Source organism: Cimex lectularius, unplaced genomic scaffold, assembly GCF_000648675.2.
Source record: "Cimex lectularius strain Harlan isolate CLEC.00 unplaced genomic scaffold, Clec_2.1 scaffold233, whole genome shotgun sequence".
Classification (NCBI taxonomy): Eukaryota; Metazoa; Arthropoda; class Insecta; order Hemiptera; family Cimicidae; genus Cimex; species Cimex lectularius.
Genome location: NW_019392939.1, coordinates 508,934 through 531,206, shown reverse-complemented (window position 1 = coordinate 531,206; position 22,273 = coordinate 508,934). Strand labels below are relative to the sequence as shown.

General features: G+C 35.7%; 1 protein-coding gene across 3 annotated transcripts; it reads right to left on the bottom strand.

Moving 5' to 3' along the window:
* Positions 1-454: 454 nt before the first annotated feature.
* Positions 455-17,787, bottom strand: LOC106666000 (ATP-sensitive inward rectifier potassium channel 12-like). Of its 3 annotated transcripts, none has more exons than XM_014392875.2 (6): positions 17,482-17,787; positions 17,302-17,436; positions 12,713-12,943; positions 12,456-12,641; positions 12,173-12,394; positions 455-735 (listed from the first exon to the last, which is right to left on the bottom strand). In XM_014392875.2, the coding sequence occupies exons 1-6, from the start codon at positions 17,511-17,513 to the stop codon at positions 525-527; spliced, it is 1,017 nt and encodes a 338-aa protein (XP_014248361.1). In that variant the 5' UTR covers positions 17,514-17,787; the 3' UTR covers positions 455-524. The 3 variants fall into 3 exon arrangements, with proteins under 3 accessions (XP_014248361.1, XP_014248353.1, XP_014248345.1); XM_014392867.2 differs by having other exon boundaries at positions 17,179-17,421; positions 17,482-17,785; XM_014392859.2 differs by having other exon boundaries at positions 17,179-17,436; positions 17,482-17,783.
* Between the last annotated feature and the right edge of the window lie 4,486 nt (positions 17,788-22,273).

Genomic DNA, 22,273 nt, shown 5'->3' with positions numbered 1-22,273 from the left:
CATTTAACAATTACATTTAGGATGTGAAAAAGTGAATCTATACAATACAAAATATATTTTATATTCAAACATATAAATTCACTTTTCCACATCCTAAATGTAAATTTTAAATGTAAACATTGTTTGTAAATCCCAGGCCCTGAAGATGATCTCAATAAAAGATCGAAACGTTGGCACGATAAAGAAAATGTTTTTCTGAAACCTACATCACACCCGACCGCATCTCACGATATCTGAATAACTATAGATTAACGGTAACTAATCTCTACACATCTTTGTGTATGTTTTATTTGGGGCATAGAAAAGACCTTTGATGATTATGATGAAAGGAAATTAGATTGTTTGTATTGTCCTAGAGTTCAAGTAGATTGTAGTAATTCAAGTCTGTAAGTCCAGATTGAATTATAGAAATGGTTTCGTCTGTAAGTTTATATATGTTATATAAAACAAAATATATAGGCAAAATGCTTTATTGTTAAGAGTCGATAGTAATACAAAATCTATATTTTCTGTAAATTTAGAAATTAAATGTCACTCGGGCACCAAAACCTGCATGTTTCATCGATCTCCTCTTTCGCTAGGCACTCCCCCGTGTCGGCTGTGTATAGATAGAGGCTCTCCGTCTCTAATTTTTTGGCCGGCATCGCCTCCAACTGACTCCCGCTGCAGGTCATCATGTCGACGCAGGTGGTCTTATCGAAGAGGGCGTAATCCACGTAGATACCCATTTCATTCCTGGAACGACAAAATTTATCTTTGTATTTGTTATAATTTTTCTTTTTCAAGTTTAACCGAGTAAATTTGAAACAAAGCCATTATTTCACGACGAGAAGCCAGCCTTTTTTAACCCGGGCTTCCTACGCGGGGCTAAACCTGTCAAAATGGTAATGCAGCCATTGAATATTTATAAGGAAGTAGTCCGATATCATTCTCACGAGCCATGACAAGCGCTTCCAACCTACCTCCATACGAAACCACTTAGGAAAGAATGCCATCACTTGGTCTGGAGGTAAATGTTATTACCCAAACCTGGTTTCGCACAGCTTCTTTTTTATCGCAAATTGGCCATATCATAATTTATCTGTTTCTAACCTGCCAAAAAAAGCAATCTACAGTATAAAATTTACATTCGAGAAAGATGATTCCATGATATCCTATCATAATTTCGTACACTTGGGTGACCCGTGAACGAGAGTTTGATCGAATGGGTTAAAAAAAGTAAGTTTTAAGTAATTTACATAATCTATTTAAAATAGAGTTTTCTTGTATTTGTTGTGCATATATTTCACAGTTATTATACATTATATATTAGTCGATTACATAAAACAAGATGGTAAGGATAAGATGGTAGTATGTAGAGTTAAGGTATATAATTAATTACAATTAATTAAGGTTTTTAGTTGAGATGAAAAAAAGTTAATGGCACGAGAGGGATTCGAACCCACGACCTTCGGCTAGATACGCCGCTGCTCTACCACCTGAGCTATCGTGACCTCGATCCGCTCGGACATCAACTCCCCACCTTGGTGTCACGGTCACGATAGCTCAGGTGGTAGAGCAGCGGCGTATCTAGCCGAAGGTCGTGGGTTCGAATCCCTCTCGTGCCATTAACTTTTTTTCATCTCAACTAAAAACCTTAATTAATTGTAATGACTCTATTTTAAATGGTCAAGCGGACCACGAAATTAGTGAATATATAATTAATATTATTTTTAAAAGCTTTTTACAGCATGGATGCTTATCCGTCTGCCGGAAGTTGGCTGTTCTTTTTCAGGCGAGTGAAAAATAAAAAATAAAATAAACTGTATAATAATGGTAATAATAGAAAACTATAAGTAACAACTAAATTATAAAAACTAGCTGATTTTAGATACAAGTTAAACCATTATGACTCGGTATTATAATCGTACCTATATTGCCAGACGTGCATATTGAGCTAGACCTTTCGACCTCTCCATATCCACGATATTTAACAGATCAAGCAGCTGAGACCTGGAAAGCGATTTATAGCCTAGATACAGGATACGGAGTTCAGACAGTATGGGACACTGGCCAACAAAATGAAAGATATCTTCCCTAACTCTTAGGTTACAGAGCGTGCACAAGAAATTTCCATCGTCTTCCATGGCACAGAATTGAGGAGCACTTGCTCGCATCTGAGTTTAAGAAGCGATCGAAGAGTCGGAAGTTTTATAGACCACTAGGTCATTTGAACATTTAGGTTATAGGTTTCCTTAGAGTGGTCTAGGGCCTTAAAGAGAAGATACCTGTTGGAGACCTGAGCCCGATGCTCACAACTCACACGATGTTGATCACGTAGTCTGCACAAAAGTTTCATGATATAATTGGGCCAACTCGAGAGTTTTCTAAACAAAAAGAAAAATCGCAGCCCTATTGAGAAGCTAAAGTATTCCATTGCCGATCCAAGAACCGTTAGATTTAATAACCTCGAGAGCAGTAATTTTGGAGATTCGGGCAACAGGGCCCTTAAGTACCCTTAAAACAAATGAAAAATGCATGGAAAGCGTAAAAAGGAAAATTTTATCCACTGCCGACTCCATATAAAGCATATAGTTTGGAGTAGAATTAGGCAGTGAGAAGATCTTCCTAATAAAAAAACGTTGCACTCTTTCTATCACTTCATAATCCTGGAACCCTCACACCTGGCCTGCATAATACAAAATAGAACGGCACACTGCATTAAATACCTTGTACTTAGATAAACCGGGATTAGATTATGGGCCAAAAAGTAACACCATGTTCTATTCAAAGCAACCTTCGCACTGAAGCTTTGGATTTTAGATGAGGGGTAAAAAGTTAGGACAACTCCAAGATATTTATATTGGTTAACCACATCTCACCCTGGAAAAACCTTGGCAGGCCTGCCTCCTCTTCTAAACACCATTATCTTTTATTTAGCCAGGTTGACAGTAAGATTCCATTGATCACAGTATGATTCCAGGAAACTAATATTTTTCTGCAACCCAGTAGTACTATCTGTTATCAAGACTACATCGTCAGCATACATTAAAATCTTAATAATTCACTAACACGGACTCCAAAATCCAAGCTAGACGGGAGATCATCCAAGAATAAGGAAAATAGTAAAGGGCTTAGGACACATCCTTGTCTCACACCATAAGATACCTCAAAAAATACGGAAATACCTCCTGACCCTCTGACCGCACTCTTAGTCTGTGAGAAAATTGCCTTCACGACCCTTATAAACTGACTAGATACTCCCAAATTACCGAGTTTCAGAAAGAGGGCTCTTCTATCAATCCAATCGAAAGCCGCCCTGAAATTGACAAAGAAACAGTAAAACTTCTTTAGTTTTGAAAATGACAAATTAACAAGATTATGAAGAATGAATAAATTGTCAGAAGTGGAGAAGCCCTTACGGAAGCCTACCTGAAATTCAGAGTTAAGGTATATAAAAACTTTCAAAAACGAAAACTGACGAGTTAGCCAAAAATATTTCTGAAAAACAATAATTATAATTCGTTTTAAATCTTTAAACCGTTTAAATACGAAATTTTACAGAAAAGAAAAAAATGAAAATATTTGAGTTAGATTAGCCACGTTTAATTTTTTTCTCCGGTTTCCGTGTTATCCACTTAAAATTCATAACACCTCTGCATTTTGCCCAAATCAATTTTATTAAACAGTTAAACATCAGGATTATTCTACATTCAGCTCATGTCAGAAACATTTAGTTATATGTCATAAATTAATTTATGAATGCCTAATTGAACCATAATCGAACCTTTAATAAATTTTCCATAGACAGAGAACTTAGATGTCTAAAATTTTATTTCCGGTTAAATTTTCCGTAATTATAGATTTCTCATAGCTTAAAAGCAATTGGAGTGTACTTTCCTGGATTGATGGAAACTCGTCTGATACACATAGCGAAAATAGGCGAACCGGAATATCGTTATTGATTGAAACTTCATCAAATTCTCAGTAGACATTAAAATCAAACGTCAACAATTTTATTGCCCGTTATTGTAGCCATCTCTTTGCTTAAAAACAAATGCAATGCATTTTTCCAAGAAAGAAAACCAATAGCGACACTGGGTGGAATATCGTTTAAAAAAGTAAAAGTTTAGACGTTTCATTTCAATGTCTATTGAAAATTTGATAATGTTTCGATCAATGTGCTATGAGTGTATCAGACGAGTTTCCTTCCATCCAGGAAATTACACTGCATTTGATTCAAGCAAAGAGACGTCTACAATAAAGACAAATTTAACCGGAAATGGAGTTTTTGCCCTTTGATTTTCCAGGCTATCGAGGAATTGACGATGGTTCGATCCCTAATAATATTCTGGTCCACCTGTTCTCTCTATATGTATCATATGAGTTGCTCTCAATCGAGGTAAATGCACTGTTTGTTCTTTAGCAAAGACATGTCTACACAAAAAATCAACCGGAAATGAAAGTTTTGCATTTGATTTTCCAGTCTAATTAGAATTTGATGTTTCGATCAACAATAATATTGACTGTGACAACTGTGACGAGTTTCCTCACATCCAGGTAAATAGATTGCATTTGTTTTTTTAGCAAAGTGATGTTTAAATTCAGGAAAGTTTAAGTAGAAGGAAAAGGTTTGATTTCAATTTCTTCTCTGAATCTGATGATGTTTCGATTAATAACAATATTCTGGTCCGTCTGTTCTGGCTACGTGTATCAAAGAGTTTTCTTCGTCCTGGAAAATGCACTACCGTTATTTTCAAGCAAAGAGATGCTTACAGTAACGTATAATTTAAACGTATGATTTCAATTTCTTTTGAAAATTCGCTGATGTTTCGATCAATAACAATATTGTTGTCCGCTTTTTCACCCTATGTGTATAAGACGTGTGTCCTTCCAACCGGGAAAATATTCATTTTAACATAATTGAAAATTCACTATTTTTCTGTTTTTAAGTTGAGATAAAAGTCACGAGATTACACGATATTTGAAAAATGGCAAAAAGGAGGGAAAATTCAAAAGGTGGGGTTGAGATGGGAAGTTAGTGCGAGGGGATCGAAGTCACGATAGCTCAAGTGGCAGAGTAGCGTATCAAGCCGAAGGTCGTGGGTTCGAATCCCGCTCGTGACACTGACTTTTTATCTCAACTTAAAAACCTTAAATAATTGAAAATTTTAATCAAAATAAAACTTGTGACGTACGGTTTATTATACTATTGGGAATTTGATTATTACTCAATCAGTAACGATATTCTGGACAGCTATTCCCGTTTTTTGGAGGTTTTTCCATTCCATCTATACTTTTAATAATCTCTGGTTATATTTCCAGATAGTGTAGTAAATTTTGAACAGACAATTAGACCAGACCTTCAGACATCCATGTGTATTCTATTAAATTTGTGAGGTGTTATTATGACGAAAACTGAGGAAAAAATGGTTTGATAGAAAATCTGTTAAGAATTTCAAATATTTAAGGTTTTTAGTTGAGATAAAAAAGTACGCCATTTCATTTGTCGCCGAGAATCAAATAGATTACACGACATTTGAAAAATGGCAAAAAGGAGGGAAAATTCAAAAGGTGAGGTTGAGATGGGAAGTTAGTGTCCTAGTGGATCGAGGTCACGATAGCTCAAGTGGTAGAGTAACGGAGTATCTAGCTGAAGGTCGAGGGTTCAAATCCCCCTTGTGACAATGACTTTTTTATCTCAACTAAAAACTTTATTTCAATCAGCTATTGCCCATAGTCATCACTAGGTGGCCTAATGACGATAATCAACAGGTTACCTGAAGAGCTTGAAGAACAGTAGTTTGGAAACATTAGAGAGAGAAACATATACATTTTTTAATCTATACAATCAACCATCAAATCTGATTTGTGCCAATAAACCACTTTTTGATATCACAATTTAATTTATTAAGGTTTTTAGATCAGATAAAAAAAGTCAGTCTCACGAGCGGGATTCGAACCCACGACCTTCGGCTAGATACGCCGCTACTCTACCACTTGAGGTATCGTGACCTCGATCCGCTCGGACACTAACTTCCCATCTCAACCCCATCTTTTGAATTTTCCCTCCTTTATTGCCATTTTTCAAAAACTGACTTTTTTATCTCAACTACAAACCTTAATTTAATCAATTGACATATATTAATTGGTCAAGCGGACCATGAAACTAGTGAATTTAATAAACTCCAATATTACTTGCATCCATTTGTAATTACAGTAGAAACTTTAATTTTTTACGTATTTTACCTAATAACCTGCAAAACATTACGAACTTTAATTATTGAACTCTTGACCTCTGACTAATTGTAATGAAATGGGGAGTGGCTGATGTCATGGGTTCGAATCCCGCTCGTGACACTGACTTTTTTCTCTCAACTAAAAACTTAATTATTTGAAAGATGTTAATTGTTCACGCGGAACACGAAACTAGTAAATTTAGTAAGTTTAAATAAAGTATACCTTCACTAAAGCTCTCCGTCGCCATTTCATTTGTCGCCGAGAATCAAATAAATTCCACGACATTTGAAAAATGGCAAAAAAGAAGGGAAAATTCAAAAGGTGGGGTTGAGATGGGAAGTTTGTGTCTGAGTGGATCAAGGTCACGATAGCTCAAGTGGTAGAGTAGCGGCGTATCTAGCTGATGGTCGTGGGTTCGAATACCCCTCGCGACACTGACTTTTTTTATCTCAACTTAAAACCTTAATTATTTGAAAAATGTTAATTCATCACGCGGACCACGAAACTAGTGAAACTATTAAGAATGCTTTAAAAATTCGATCGTTAACATCCTGGTCCACCTGTTTTCGCTGTTTTTTATTACCCTTAAACATCTTGATTTATTTAAACTATAGACATAATTTGTGGTGTTTAGTGACAGTTAGTTAATGATTATTGGAAATCGTGAGATGCGGTCTGGTGTGATGTAGGTTTCAGAAAAACATTTTCTTTATCGAGCCAACGTTTCGATCTTTATTGAGATCATCTTCAGGGCCTGGGATTTATAAACATTGTTTAAATTTTACAAATGTGAAAAAAAAAATAATTTATGCAATGCAATTCTTTTTCTTTTTCACATCCTACCTTCCTTCCGTGAAAAGCGTTGAAAAACTCGTTATTTGTAATGATTAAGGTTAAAATGATGAAAAATTGGATGAACTTAGACTGCGTGCCATGGCTGGTATAGATAATTAAAATACGAGGTTCTTAGTTCTCCAATTATACATACCACAGCTACTCCCACTCCCCGCGATATACAAAAATGTTTGAACTTCCCTTCCGTTCAAAGGATGTTTGAAACGTCGAAACCCGTTTTCAACGTTTTGAATACACCAACGTCAATTCAACTAAGGCGTCAGACAAGTTGGAAAAGTGTTCGCTTAATCCGCAGAGCCTAATTGGAAAATTACCCTGAAAAGATAGAGGAGGAAAAACACGCAAACTCGACTGTTGAATATATCATTAATTGTTCAATTTCATAAGTGTTTTAGAATTAATTTCAACCACAAAATAAAAAAGCCTTTGCGTCAAGATGGTATCTCTTTCCCTACTTCGGTCTGGATCAATGCACCTACTCTCTACTCTTAGGGTTAGATTGTTCACTTACAGAGGTCATAGATGTGTTTTTGACGCTTATTAAAAAAATCTAATCTGACTACAGATTTCATTTCAATTTCAATTTTTTCAATTAAAACGTCAAAATAAAGATAATTTTTATTTCAATTAATTAAGGTTTTTAGTTGAGATAAAAAAGTCAATGGCACGAGCGGGATTCGAACCAACGATCTTCGGCTAGATACGCCGCTACTCTACCACTTGAGCTATCGTGACTTCGATCCACTCAGACACCAACTTCCTATCTCAACCCGTAGACATTTCATTTGTCGCCGAGAATCCAATCCGATTACACATTTGAAAAATGGCAAAAAGGAGGGAAAATTCAAAAGGTGGGGTTGAGATGGAAAATTAGAGTTGTGAGACCTAAAGATTTTTCCTAGGTCAAAATTTGGGCGTTTGACTCCTGCCCCGCTCCATGTTTTATTTTAAATCCACATATATATATATAATAATTATACTTTATTGCAAAAAAGAAAAGTTATAAACATTACATAGTACATAATTTAAAGTAAAATTACGGCATGGAGGGTCCGTCTACCGGAGGTCGATTTTCATTTGACTTAAATTTTTGGTGGACACAGAGAAAAAAGTACAAAAGAAAAAAAATTGATCCTTAAATAAATGTTACAATTGATAATTTAATTTTTAATAATTACATTAATTACTAACATACATTGTAAACAATAATTTTTGTTCTTTTTTTATTTTACAATAATATAGATATATAAATTATTTGGGCCAGCAATTTAGAATGACAAGGCTTTAAAATATTCAAAAATTAAATTCTAATATTAACTCTTGGCGATAGTGTCAGGCGTGGCGAGCNTCAGCCCCCGTCGAAATCAGTCTCAATCCAAACCCACTCACTCTTAAAACCATTCTATCCTATTTACATGCCAATAGTCGCTCAGTTAAAGTTGTGGAATATTTGATATTCCTCCACCTTCCTTTACACCTATTATATAACTAACCTAATGGACGGTTGATACATTCTAGCAATACATTCAGTCTCAACACACACTAGGGTATATAAAAATATTAGCACGATATGCAATAATTCAAGAATCGGTACAAAGGATCCAGATACTCGCTGCCGCGCTCAAGAACAATTCTCATATCGGTTGGCATTCCTACGGGCTCTCTATAAGGAGCCAAAGAATTGCACTATTCAATTAGGTGAGACAACTTGATCAACCTTTCACATGTCGAACAAATACGCGGCCTTTGAAGTAAATAAAATTCCGTGTGCCAACTTCGCAAGTCCTATCCTTAAACATTTCCTGTAAACATTTTTGTCTGTATTGCATTTTTTATTTTGATAGTTTACTCTATTATACAATTTATAATTTTTTACGTAAATAGCAACGAAGCGCAAATATCTATAAAGTTTTATTTTTATTATTATTATTGTTATTAACCTTATGAGTTTGCCCTGACGTAAGGTCAACACTTCCGCAACACTCACAAGTCTTGCGGGCTTAGTATTCAGGGGTCTCGTTAAGATGTCCAAATATCACTTCACAAAAATAGAATATTTCTAAAATTATGAAGCAAAAGGTTTTTCTTTTTACGTTTAGTTTAGAAATAATTAATTTTGTTTCATGCAAATGCGCCAATAACCAAATACCCAATTGGTCATATTATCTGGGATGATGTAAAAAAAGTCTGTGTACAATTCAGACAAAAAACTATCATGGTGGAAGCCAAACAAACCTCCATTAAACTAAGTCCGCTTAAGTCCCGAGAATGGACTTAAGCCTTAACTATGACTGATCAATCTGTAAAATACAGTGTTTGGTTTGACTAAACTCAAGCTGCCAAGGAGAAGATCAAAATACACAATTAAAACGTAGTCTTAAATTTCAAAATTGTCATTTGTCTCTATAATGAAAAATACAAAATTAATATTAGAAAAGAGAAAACACATAATTTACTGTCGTTCTAGTGTTTATCTTGGACCAATCGAAAAAACAAACACAATTTTCCTTTGCAAGCAGTTCCCTTTCTATTAAAAAAAAAGGCAAACATGAAAGTAGATCAAATATTTTTATTTCCCACACACATAACTATTATAATATTAATATTTCAATTTTTATTCTTTAACTTTGCTGATCATTGATGAGATTCTACTCGTTTTGTTGTCATTGTCTATCAAATATGATCAATATTTTCCGATTTTATTAGTTTTAAATTAAAATTACCATTTCAAGCACATGCTTATATATCATTTGAATATCCATTAATCAAATATATTGTAGTAGATTTAGATGGGGATATATTATATGATGGATATATTCATCGATTAACCTTTACACCTACTATATAACTAATCTAATTGAAGCTCTGTAGGGAAATATTCAGCCCAATAGAAAACCTTCTCACACTATAAATTCACGCCAATAAATACATTCACTCGCAAAACACGCTAGGTACTTAACTATCATAGTTTTCAATAAAACAACCCTGTTGACTTCGAGAATCGGTATAGGTGACCGCAAATATTAGCTCCTACGCTCAAGCACAATTCTCATATCGGGTGACATTTAAACGCGCCCTCGGCAATTTTACCCTTGAATAAGATGGGACACATCGAACAACCTTTCTCTACATGCTGGACTACGCGGGCCCAAAAGTATGTGTCCGTGTGTCAACTTTGCATGGCCCTCTTTCATTAATTTTAGGGCTTTTATTCTTTCAAACATCTCTTTATTTGTATTTGAAAGGTCAAAATTTTCTTTTTAATTTCATTTTGTTAGGCAATGTTGTATTTCATTTTTTTTTTTTTTTGGATTTTACGATGGCTTACTTTTAGTCTGTCTTTATTTTATTTTGTCCTAAAAGTCTAGTCTATTTGTACTTTCGTGTGCTATCATGCATCAGTCGCAGCCCCAGTGTCATTTCTTAAATAGGACAAATGATGTTTTTATTCTTTGTGAAAGGTAGGACCACGGGCTCATAATCTGACACCTCCTTTGTACTAAACTGAGGGCAATTTGCATTTAAGATGAAACAATTTCATCATATCTGTCCGTTATTATAAAATATTACGTTGTACTTTATTATATAAAATTTGGTTACAACTGACCAGAAAAGTTTCAGAATTGGGCAAATAAACTTTACAAATTGATGCAATCAGCTAATACAGTTTAGTTTAGTTAGTCTTCACATACACAAAAAATAACATCCAAGAATATAAAACTTACAAAAAAACGTGTGGTGATTAGTGACCGTTAATCGATATTTATTTAGACATGAGATGCGGTCTGGGTGATGTAGGTTTCAGAAAAACATTTTCTTTATCGTGCCAACGTTTCGATCTCTATTGAGATCATCTTCAGGGCCTGGGATTTACAACCATTACCAACATATTTTTCCCCTCCACCGCCCCTTTCAACCCAAAAAAACCCAACCCCTAAAAAAAAAAGGCCTTTCCAGAACGAAAACCCTCCCCAACCCCTCAAAAACCAAACGAAAAAAAAAAAAAAAAACAAAAACCCAACGGCACTCTCGACACGACACGCAAGAAGACACAATTACAAAGAAGACAAACACTTTGAGTGAGTAGAAATTGATTGAATATATAAAAAAATATATTTTGCCTTTTATAAATTCACTTTTCCACAACCAAAATGTAATTGTTATATGTAAACAATGATTGTAAACCCCAGGCTCTGAAGATGATCTCAATAAAGATCGAAACGTTGGCACGATAAAGAAATGTTTTTCTGAAACCTACATCACACCAGACCGCATCACGATGTCTAAATAAATAAAAAATGACAAAGAAACTCTTACTCAACCAAAATTCATAGATTGAAATAATTAGAATAAAAGCTAAAACGTTTTCCTTTATTAAAACTTGATATCAATCGAAAAATTATTCTGATTGTTCCATGGCCTACTTTTGCAAATAATTGAATCAAAATTGGCTTCTTGTCAGCCTGTTCTCGCTTCTGCTCTGTAATCAGACGCTTTCATGTCAATGACTTGTATAATTGGCTGGCTGAGTCGAAGAAAACGCGAAATTACAGAAGAAGCCCTTGACGAATATCTTTGTAACAGATTTTTAATAAATATTCCTAATTTACAAAAATTTAATTGAGATGTAAAAAGATGTTAAAATAACAATGGAGATAGAAATGACTTTCATCGGTAGAAAACGATAGATTGAAGTGATAAGATTAAGTTAGAACGTCGCTGTGTACATAATTACAATGTACGTAATTACATCATCAATCTAAGTGCAAAACTGATCATTTGTAATGTTATGTCTTCCTGATAACCTCTTCTAGATATGACGATTTCTCTTTATGGTAGATCGTTATACTAAGTTCATCATGGTCCGGTTGGCAATGTGATGATATCTCCCATGAGATTATCATGTGGCAAATTAACCCGGGGTTATTTTGGATTTAGACGAGACCGGTTCGATATTCCCCTCGAAGGGATATGCGTGTTTCCACTAGCACACAATACATTCGGTGTCTGACGTGTGAGAGATAAGAACGAAAGCCTTATCGGCGAAAAGTAAACGAACGCTCGATTTTAAAAGAAAAAACGGTTAATAAGATCGTACCTGACGATTATGTTTTGAAATCTATGCCCCCATAGTATGTCGGGAGGGGTGTAGGAAGTCCTCACTTCTGTCGTCTGTCCGGTCGTCTCGACAGTGCAAACCAAAGAGACGACTATCTCAAATTGCGACCTTAACAATTCTCTGGCGTTGAGACGGTAAAACGGGCTCCTTTCGTCGATCTTGTGTACGACAGTCACCGGCCATAAGAGAAAAAAATCGCTTCTGAAAAATAACATTTAAAATTCCACTTTTGATCAACTTATATGTCGAGAAGATGACATACCCTCCGTCTTCCACTGAAATTTTCAACTTAGTCTGGTAATAAGGAAGAGCTTCGCCTTCTTTTGATATCCTGTGCTTCAAAATCCAAGCTCTGATCTTACAACCGACCAAGCAGGATTTCCTGACGTCGGCTACTCTAAACGTCAAACAGAATCGCCCGTCCCTAAGGCAAACTGTCGCTTTCTCGCTTAAAACAATCCTCATAAAATCGCCGTCGTACATTAAAACAAATGACTTTATAATGTTTTATTTTACTACCTGAAAAATATCGCTTGGGATCTGGCTTTGGGCCGGGCGAGTTTGGCGAACACCACCCCGACCATGACCGATTGCAGAAGCAATCCGAATATGCTCTGGACGCAAAGAAGGAATACAGCTTCTGGGCATTGAGGAGTTGGGGACCTCGTACCGTACCCCGTCGTGTACTGCGTCTCCAAAGAAAAAAGAAATGCCGATGTCATATCTTCCACTAATGTCACGCACGGCTCTCTGAAACCAAAAAAAAAATATCACGGATCAACAATTTACAAATTTTTAAATTATTCAGATATCGTGAGATGCAGTCTGGTGTGATGTAGGTTTCAGAAAAGCATTTTCTTTATCGTGCCAACGTTTCGATCTTTATTGAGGGCATCTTCAGGGCTCAAAGGCAGTTGGGCACTCTCAAAACGACACGCCAGAATGGCACAATTACACAGAAGACAAACACTTTGTAGTAAACATATATCATGTATTTTTTATTAATGATACTACATAAACATATAACGTTATGACAAAAAAATATTTCAAGCAATTTAAAAAAAGATTACACTTAATTATTCAGAAATCGTGAGATGCGGTCTGATTTGGTTTCAGAAAAACATTTTCTTTATCGTGCCAACGTTTCGATCTTTATTGAGAGCATCTTCAGGGCTCAAAGTGTTTGTCTTCTGTGTAATTGAGCCATTCTTGCGTGTCGTGTCGGGAGTGCCCGAGAGGGCACTTTAATTTAAACAATGTTTATAAATCCCAGGCCCTGAAGATGGTCTCAATAAAGGTCGAAACGTTGGCACGATAAAGAAAATATTTTTCTGAAACCTACATCACACCAGACTGCACTATATCTGAATAATTATCGATTAACGGTCACTAATCTCTACAAATTTTTAAATATTACCCTCAATCGCATTTTTTTCAGTTCCAAGTGATTCATATACCCTGTTATAGAACGACTACGGCGACTTTTTTATTCATGGAATCATTCAAACCGTATTGAATCACCATAACTGTGTTACATTTAAAGATTTTTCCTGAAAATCCCACTACGGCTTTAATTTAAATCGTCTGTATACCCCTAGATACATAACTGTTTCATATAAACTGATATCGACAGATCAGATTGATATAAATGGAAATAAAAATCGAATCAATTAAAATTTACTGCAAGTAGCAAATGCCAAATTGAATATACGATACAAAAGAAAATCGTCATTTAAGGCTTAAACTTTTATCTTCGCAGTTTCTGTTTGTTAGTAAATTCCAAATAATCTTCGTCTAAATATATTTGTCCACTTTTACTAGTTAATCCAGGTGTGTTTACACTGGCGACAATTGTAACAAACAAAGCTTGGTGTGAGGGAGATCGAACATTTAAAATACAACATCCTCAGAATATAACAATTTTAGAAAAAAAATTGTCTTCCATTTATGAAAATTGTTGAGTAGATTATCTGACAATGATCTCAGAAGACATTTAACATTTTGATCTCAGTATACATGGGGTATATTTATTTGTCAAGTGATAAGTAGTAAAAAATATAGAGGGGGAAAAAGGAATATATAAAGACCAAATAAGTCCCCAACCATCCTTAAGAACTCCATTGAAAGTGGTTTATTTTTTAATCCCTTTCTGTGTCATTTTGCTTTTTTGTTATATTTTGTTGAAAATAGATGGTTTATTTTCTGATGTAATTATATTGATTAAAAAATAAACATTGATCAAATTACAATCATTGTTGGTTGAGTTCTAAATAAATTTTCGTCCATTTATCCCTTCCATGGAAAAACGGGCTCATTGACGACCTTTCGGAAAGTTTTCCCTCAAAACATTCCCCCGACTAACCAGCCGAACCCACTTAAACATTCAACCCAATTTTGTGACTAAATGGCGAGCGATGGGAGTTGGAAAAGCTGGAAAAGCAACACAACCCCTTGTCCCAACAAACAGAGATATGAAGATTTGGAGAGAAGGTGGTTGGTTATTTTGGGAAGGAAAATGACGCTAATAGAAAGACAGACGGGCCAAGAGGCGCCTCACAAAGCTAATAAGTATTACGCAACATTTCCGATTTTGTTCCAGGTCATTTTACTACTCCGTTTTAAACTAATTTTTCATATTAATAAAATCTACATAAACAGGAAATTCGTTAAAATTCCCATTGTGTTTCGGGTTTTTTCCTCCATGGATTAAAGATAATCCGTTAATTACCGCTTGAATTGGATTGCAAGTTTGGCTATTGATTAGTATAATCTATGACGTCTTATCTATCGAGTTTGAATTATTAAGCAACATTAAACTTAATTACGAGGGTAACGGAAAATTTTTTTTTGAAATCAAATTAGAACCGGTTTGTAGGATAAATCAAAAAAATAATCCGTTTATAATTTGAAAACTCTAATCTAGAAAGAAAAATCTAGGAAAATAAAAACATTAACTTACGTGTTACTTATTTAAGTAAGTATTAAGTAAATACTTTTTAAAAGGATAGTTCCTACTCACAGTAAGTTGTTTTGCAACGATCCGGATTTCGAGCCTTTTAGCTCATCATCAGGTTGTAGAAGTCCTTCAACCTGATGATGAGCTAAAAGGCTCGAAATCCGGATCGTTGCAAAACAACTTACTGTGAGTAGGAACTATCCTTTTAAAAAGTATTGAACACCACACTCACTCCATCATTTATCATTTGTATTAAGTAAATGTTATAAAAATTCTTATTTTGTCTTAAAAAACTACATATATGTATAATACTGTTAAAAAAATTTATATAATAATATGTCCGTAACTTTGAAGAAAAATTATAAACGAGAAAACTATTGATAAAAAAAGCTATTTGTTATGCAAGAAATTAAAAAAAAAATAACAAATCTGTAGTAAAATAATTGTAAAGAAATAAAATTAAAATTCTCTCGTCACACTCTGACCCTATCTAGGAGTGAAAGCAGCCCGAGAACTTCGTTACAGACTATGCACTTGGTACAGCATTAAGTTAAATGAATTTTTTTTAAAAAACCATCACGTGCGTTCACACTCAGAAGACAATCCCTCCAGTGCACATAAACACCATCAAAGAATCCACTACTTGGGTTATACTGCTCAGCAGACTTACCCACCCATTAAACTTAAAGGGAAATTTCAAACGCCTACTTGTACCTAAAGCCGAGGTACGTTTATATAAACAAATTAACTACAAAGCACTAATCAGACCGATTTGAACGGAGTCGAGCTGTAAGGTTTAGTCAAACCTTCCAACTAAAGAATCCCAACCTTCTACATCATTAACCAAGTCATCCACAATGACCTAGACACGCCATTAGTAATCCTGATCCGAACACGATTCCTCTCTGCAATGTCCCACCCTAACAATCCCCCACGCCGACTAAGGAGACAGTCGCCTCGTGACCTACTGACATAACCCTAAACCAACCCTACAAATTTATTTAGAAATCGTGAGATGCGGTCTGGTGTGATGTAGGTTTCAGAAAAACATTTTCTTTACCTTCCCACGTTTCGATCTTTATTGAGATCATCTTCAGGGCCTGGGATTTACAAAAATTGTTTACATATAACAATTACATTTTGGTTGTGGAAAAGTGAATTTATAAAAGGCAAAATATATTTTTTTATATATTCAATCAATGTATTTCTACGTTGGCACGATAAAGAAAATGTTTTTCTGAAACCTACATCAGACCGCATCTCACGATTTCTGAATAATTAAGTTTAATCTTTTTTTTTCTTTTTTTTAAATTGCTTGAAATATTTTTTTTGTCATAATGTTATATGTTTATGTAGTATCATTAATAAAAAATACATGATATGTGTTTACTACAAAGTGTTTGTCTTCTGTGTAATTGTGTCATTCTTGCGTGTCGAGAGTGCCACTAATCACCACACATTTCAACCCTACAAAATTTTGAAAATTGGCTCCTTTTGTCCATCATCGTGACACAATAACGAGATTTTTTTTATTGTATAATAAAAAGTTTTCATCAGGGAACAGGGGAAAATTCAGAGATAAGGGCAACTGAAAAAAAAGAGCTAGTTTCTCCGCCGAGCTTTTCAGTCATTAATACTTTGAATGTATTAATAATAATTTATAAAAATTAACAAATGTGAACATTTATTTACATTATTCTGATCGGTGGTTTTAAATAAAGTGAAATTACGAGTTCAATTTACATGAGTGAAAGAGTTCAATCATGGTCTATTCTATGATATGCAGTATTGAAAATAAATTGTGTTTTCGTTTTTGTAAGCATGGAATTGATTGCTTCACTCGAATATTACATTTTTAACCAAAGAAAAATGGTAACCCTGATGGTAAAATATAACTGTGTATAAATGGTATACACAGATTTATAACGTTTTGAGCGTTGGTAATTTTTTATATATAGAATATTTAGGCATTAAACGTCAGTGTTTTAATAAATAGGTTTTATAATTAAAATATATAAAAGAAACTTACGGTTCTGAATTTTCATACGGAGACGTTTTGAGGTCACCGTGGGCGTAAGCTATAACCCACCAAAGCACTCCGAATATGAACCAAGTCGATATAAAACTCACGATGCAAATAAGTAAAATGTACCTCCATCTTAGATTGACTAGACTTGTGAAGAGATCTGTCGTATAATAGGTATATTTCCGTATCCTCCTTCTTTCTTTGATACCGCAAAATCCACTTTTGGTCACGGACCTTAGGTAGTTTCTAGAAAACTGAACGCTAATTAAACAATCATAGCTGAAGATTCCAAAGCCCAGAACTTACTTGGATTGGCCTTTGATCAGCAACGGTCCCATAGTAGCCGAAACCCCTTATCTAAGAGACTGGTACATGACAAACAATTATGAAAAATCCAACTGAGCCGAAAAGACCACAGGTTTCGAATTTCGAGTCGTCCTAGAAATGTTTGTTTAACTAGGGTCGTATAATGACGTTAGTCAAACATTTTCTATCTGTACAATGTAAATTTAGAGTTAAGTCGAGTGTCACGATAACGCTGCTTTTGCGGGCGATGTGAGATAATTTTAAATTGACACCATTTCTTCTTTTTTGTCCTCCTAAAACAGAATTAATTCGAACAAAACTCCTCGCCGACCGACCTACGCCGTTTTCCCGCTTGACACTTCTTTAAACATACCAGCACGTGGCCCTGGACTCAATTAACCAAAGGTTCAAAACAAAACCCTACATCGGCTCGGTCAATTAACATTATAGTGTAAATTCTATCGTAAATAAAGACCCACGAGAAACATGGACCTGGCCTGGACACGGTTGAACTGAATAAAGCTAAAAATTAATACCAATGTCGATACGGTTTTTTCAATTGCAAAAACAAATGAAATCACAACAATAACGATCTACTAATCAATTTAATTAAATGCACCAATTGTCTAAAAATAATAATAGTGCTCAAAATGTGTTCATTGATTCGTAAATTTAAATAGATGCACAAATATGCTCAGACACCCAAACACTGCTTTAAATTCCATCTTCTACTCAATGCTGATCTAGGAATGCCTAAGTACCTCCTTGGGAATTGTTATCAGGTAATTTTGATGTGGTTTCCAGCACATGTAAGTATGAAATACAATGAACTAGCTGACAAACCAGCAAAGTCAGAGGCAGCCCTCCCATAACCACAAATCTGCACACCCCGAAGCATGCTAAAAGAGAAAAAAATGGATGAAATAAGAAATGGTATGGTATGGTAAAAAGGATACCAGGAAGAGGGGTTTGCACGCCCCAGGCACTGCAGCCTTCTGTTTATTGTACCTTCCTAGTTAGTTCAGTGCAATCGACTTAATCCTTCTCCTTAGAAATATCAGATCATTGACTGTCGTTTCTGCAATTTGATTACCTATTTTTTTTCTGTACATTAAGTTAAACCTCCATTGAGCTGTTGCTTCGCATTCGAAGATGATAAGTGTGGCTGTTTCCTCCTCCTCATTACATAATCTGCAGATGGGATCATATACATCGCTGTATATACCCGTGTTGTGAGGATGTTTTCTCAGATACCAGTGACCGGTTAGTAGTCCCACCACTCCTCTGGGTTTTGCCCTCTTCAATTGCACCAATGCTTTTGCCGTCTTGGTGAGGGTTGTTTCACCATAAGTTTACTATGTCTAACACCGCTAGAGTTTGTTCACTACTTTTGTTTTGTTTGGATCCATTCTGCGATGGAGGATTCTATATTTGTTTTTGTTATCTCAAGAATAACAAGGGGCCTAGGGTCTTGCAAATCCTCCTCTGGCCAGTTTGTCTACTTCCTCGTTACCCAAAATTCCCCTGTGCCCTGGCACCCAAGATATCATCAGGTTGTTGTGTTTTCCCAGGTTTTGGAGATTTTGGATGCATTCACTGACTAGTTTTGATGTAATTCTTTTACATGCTAATGCTTTATTGCTGCTTGGCTGTCTATCTTATGAGGATTTTTTTGTCAGTGTAACCTCTTCTAAGATTTTCCAGGGCACAATCATTGATGGCATGTATTTCCGCTTGAAAGACCGAAGTATACTTCCCTAAGGAGTTTGATTGCTCATATTTTGGGCTTGTACAGAAAATGCCTGATCCGGCTCCTTCGTTTGTTTTGGAGCCATCTGTGTACCATAACATTGTATCTATGCTCTCCTGTGTTCTTCCTCTCCTTTATAGTCTGTTGAGACTTTATAGGAAGTTGTGAAGATTGTTTTCAGGACAAGATACTCTAAGGCGCAAGCATGTATTTCTGCTTGAAAGACCGAAGGGTACTTCCCTAATGAGTTTGATTGCTCATATCTTGGGGTTATACAGAATATACCGGGTCCAGTACGGGGCGAGTAGGTTTTGGAAACATTGTCAAAAGAAATGTTGATATTGGTATGGTATGGTATGGTGGAAAGGATACCAGGAAGCGGGGTTTGTATTCCCCAGGCACTGCAGCCTTCTGGCTTATTGTACCTTCCTAGTTCCTTAGTTCAGTCAATAGACTCAATCCTTCTTCTCAGAAGTATCAGATCATTGACTGTTGTTGCTGCAATTAGGGATGGTTAGGGATGGTTAGGGGATTATGGATTCCCTAAGTCTTTTCTGTACATTAGGTTAAATCTCCATTGAGCTGTTGCTTCGCATTCGAATATGATATAAGTGGCTGTTTCTTCCTCCTCATTACATAATCTGAAAATGGGATCATCGTTGTATATACCCATGTTGTGTAGATGTTTTCTCAGATGCCAGTGACCGGTTAGTAGTCCTACCACTCCTCTGAGTTTGGCCCTCTCCAATTGCACCAATGCTTTTGCCAGTCTTTGTGACGGTTGTTTCACCATAAGTTTACTATGTCTAGCACTGCTAGAGTCTATCCACTTCTCTTTTTGTTTTGTTTGGATCCATTCTGCGATGGAGGATTCTTTGTTTTTGTTATCCCTATATAAGTATAGGTTCAGGGCCTATGTATGGTCTTGCAGATCCTCCTCTGGCCAGACCGTCTGCTTTGTCGTTACCCAAAATTCCCCTGCGCCCTGGCACCCAAGATATCATCAGGTTGTTGTGTTTCCCCAGGTTTTGGAGATTTTGGATACATTCACTAAGATAACTAGACTAATAGGAAATACTTGGATGAATTCACCAGGTGCGAAACAATCAAAGAAATTTATCAAAATATCTCAGCTAGAAAGGCATCTACAGCAGAAAGCAGAAACATTGAAGCATATTAAATTCACTAGTTTTCGTGGTCCGCTTGACCAATTAATATTATTATATAATTGAAAGATATTAATTGGTCAAGCGACCACGAAAACTAGTGAATTTAATATGCTAAATAATAAATAAATGAAGTATATCTTCACTAAAGCTCTCCGTGACGATTTCATTTGTCGCCGAGAATTAAATAGATTACACGACATTTGAAAAATGGCAAAAAAGGAGGGAAAATTCAAAAGGTGGGGTTGAGATGGGAGGTTAGTGTCCGAGTGGATCGAAGTCACGAAAGCTCAAGTGGTAGAGTAGCGTATCAAGCCGAAGGTCATGGGTTCGAATCCCGCTCGTGACACTGACTTTTTTATCTCAACTGAAAATCTTAATTAATTGGAGCATATCTTATTTGACTACGAAGTGTTAGCCTGAATACGGAACAACCAATTTTGAAAGGCAACTCTAACACTTAGAAAAACAAGCAAGGGTCAATTCTACAATACATCTTTTAAGTCGCAATTGAAGAAAGGGAGAGTTAGAGACACTGTAAAATAGAGAGTCAGAGAAAGAGAAAGAAAAAAATCTCACAGATATAGGTAGATAGATTAGTAGGTATGTACTACGTTCCTAGGGGAAGGTTGGTAAGTTGATAAGTATGTATAGATAGGTAGGACAGTAAGGTAGATAGGCTGCTAAGTAGGTAAAAGAGAGGAACACAAAGTAGGGGAGGGAAAGCGAATATGAGAGAGAAAAGCAACAAGCTGACAGGAAGAAAGGCAGTCAGAAGTGAGTGGGCGTGTTAGAGAGACAGGCAGACAGAAAGAGAAAATAAATTGAGAGAAAGAAATTGAGAGAAAGAAAATGAATGAAAGGAGTTTTATATAGAGTCGCAGTTTGATTATATGATCACGGAAACATACTATGTAACACCCTTTAAAGTCTCAACACACTATAAAGAGAAGAAGAATTCAAGGAGCAAATCAGATACAATATGATAACAGGATGGCTCCAGAACAAATGAAGAAACAGGAACGGATCAACGCATATTCTGCTCAAGTTCAAAATATGAGCAATAAAACTGTACCACCGAAAATTTTAAAAGAGGTAATACTGACAAAAATGCATTCAAAATCTCCAAAATCTGGAAAAATGTAATATCTTGACGATATCATCGGTGCCAGAGTAATGAAAAAGCATGTCTGGCCGGAAGGCAAGACCAATTATTGGCCATAATAACCTATATTTGGGTTTACTTTTTTCCATTTCAAAATGAATCCACATAAAAAAACAAAAGGAGAATTAGACCAACTCTAGACCAATCAATTTATGACTAGTTCTCTAAACACCAAAACTGGCGAACACAGTGATACTGTTAGAGAGAGCAAAACTGTAGTGTTAGGGATATATACTGGTCGCTGGCATCTTAGAAAACACACATAATAAGTCGATGATGAACCCATTTGCAGGTTATGTAATGTGGAGGAGTGAAGCAACCGCTCAATGGACACATAACCTAGAATATCAAGAAAACCCGGGGAAAAGAATTGCAGCAATGACAGTCAACGATCTGACTTCTTAAGAGAAGAATCTATTCAATTGAACTGAACTAACAAGGAAAAGTACAATAAGCCAGAAGGCTGAAGAGGTTTGGAAATACAAAACCCTTCGTAGAATTCCATTATCATCATGGTTACGCCAAGTGGAAATTTTATTAAGCCACAGGCAAGCCAATTTAATCGCCTTTAAATTTCTCTAGTGATTTAGAAACCAACCTGTCTATTGGCACTTAACTATTATGGTGGCACTGCATGTTCATACCATGGATAGCACAGTCTTGTTTTAGAATTTGATTTACCTAGGTCAGCCTGTTCTTTCGATTCTTTTT

What these genes read in the sequence shown, in the direction of transcription:
- LOC106666000 (XM_014392859.2), bottom strand. Translation starts at nt 17,513, where the DNA reads ATGGGACCGTTGCTGATCAAAGGCCAATCCAA. An exon ending in TCCCAAGCGATATTTTTCAG is followed by an intron (nt 12,642 to 12,712) that starts GTAGTAAAATAA and finishes GATTGTTTTAAG; the next exon opens with CGAGAAAGCGACAGTTTGCC. An exon ending in TTTCAAAACATAATCGTCAG is followed by an intron (nt 736 to 12,172) that starts GTACGATCTTAT and finishes TTGTCGTTCCAG; the next exon opens with GAATGAAATGGGTATCTACG.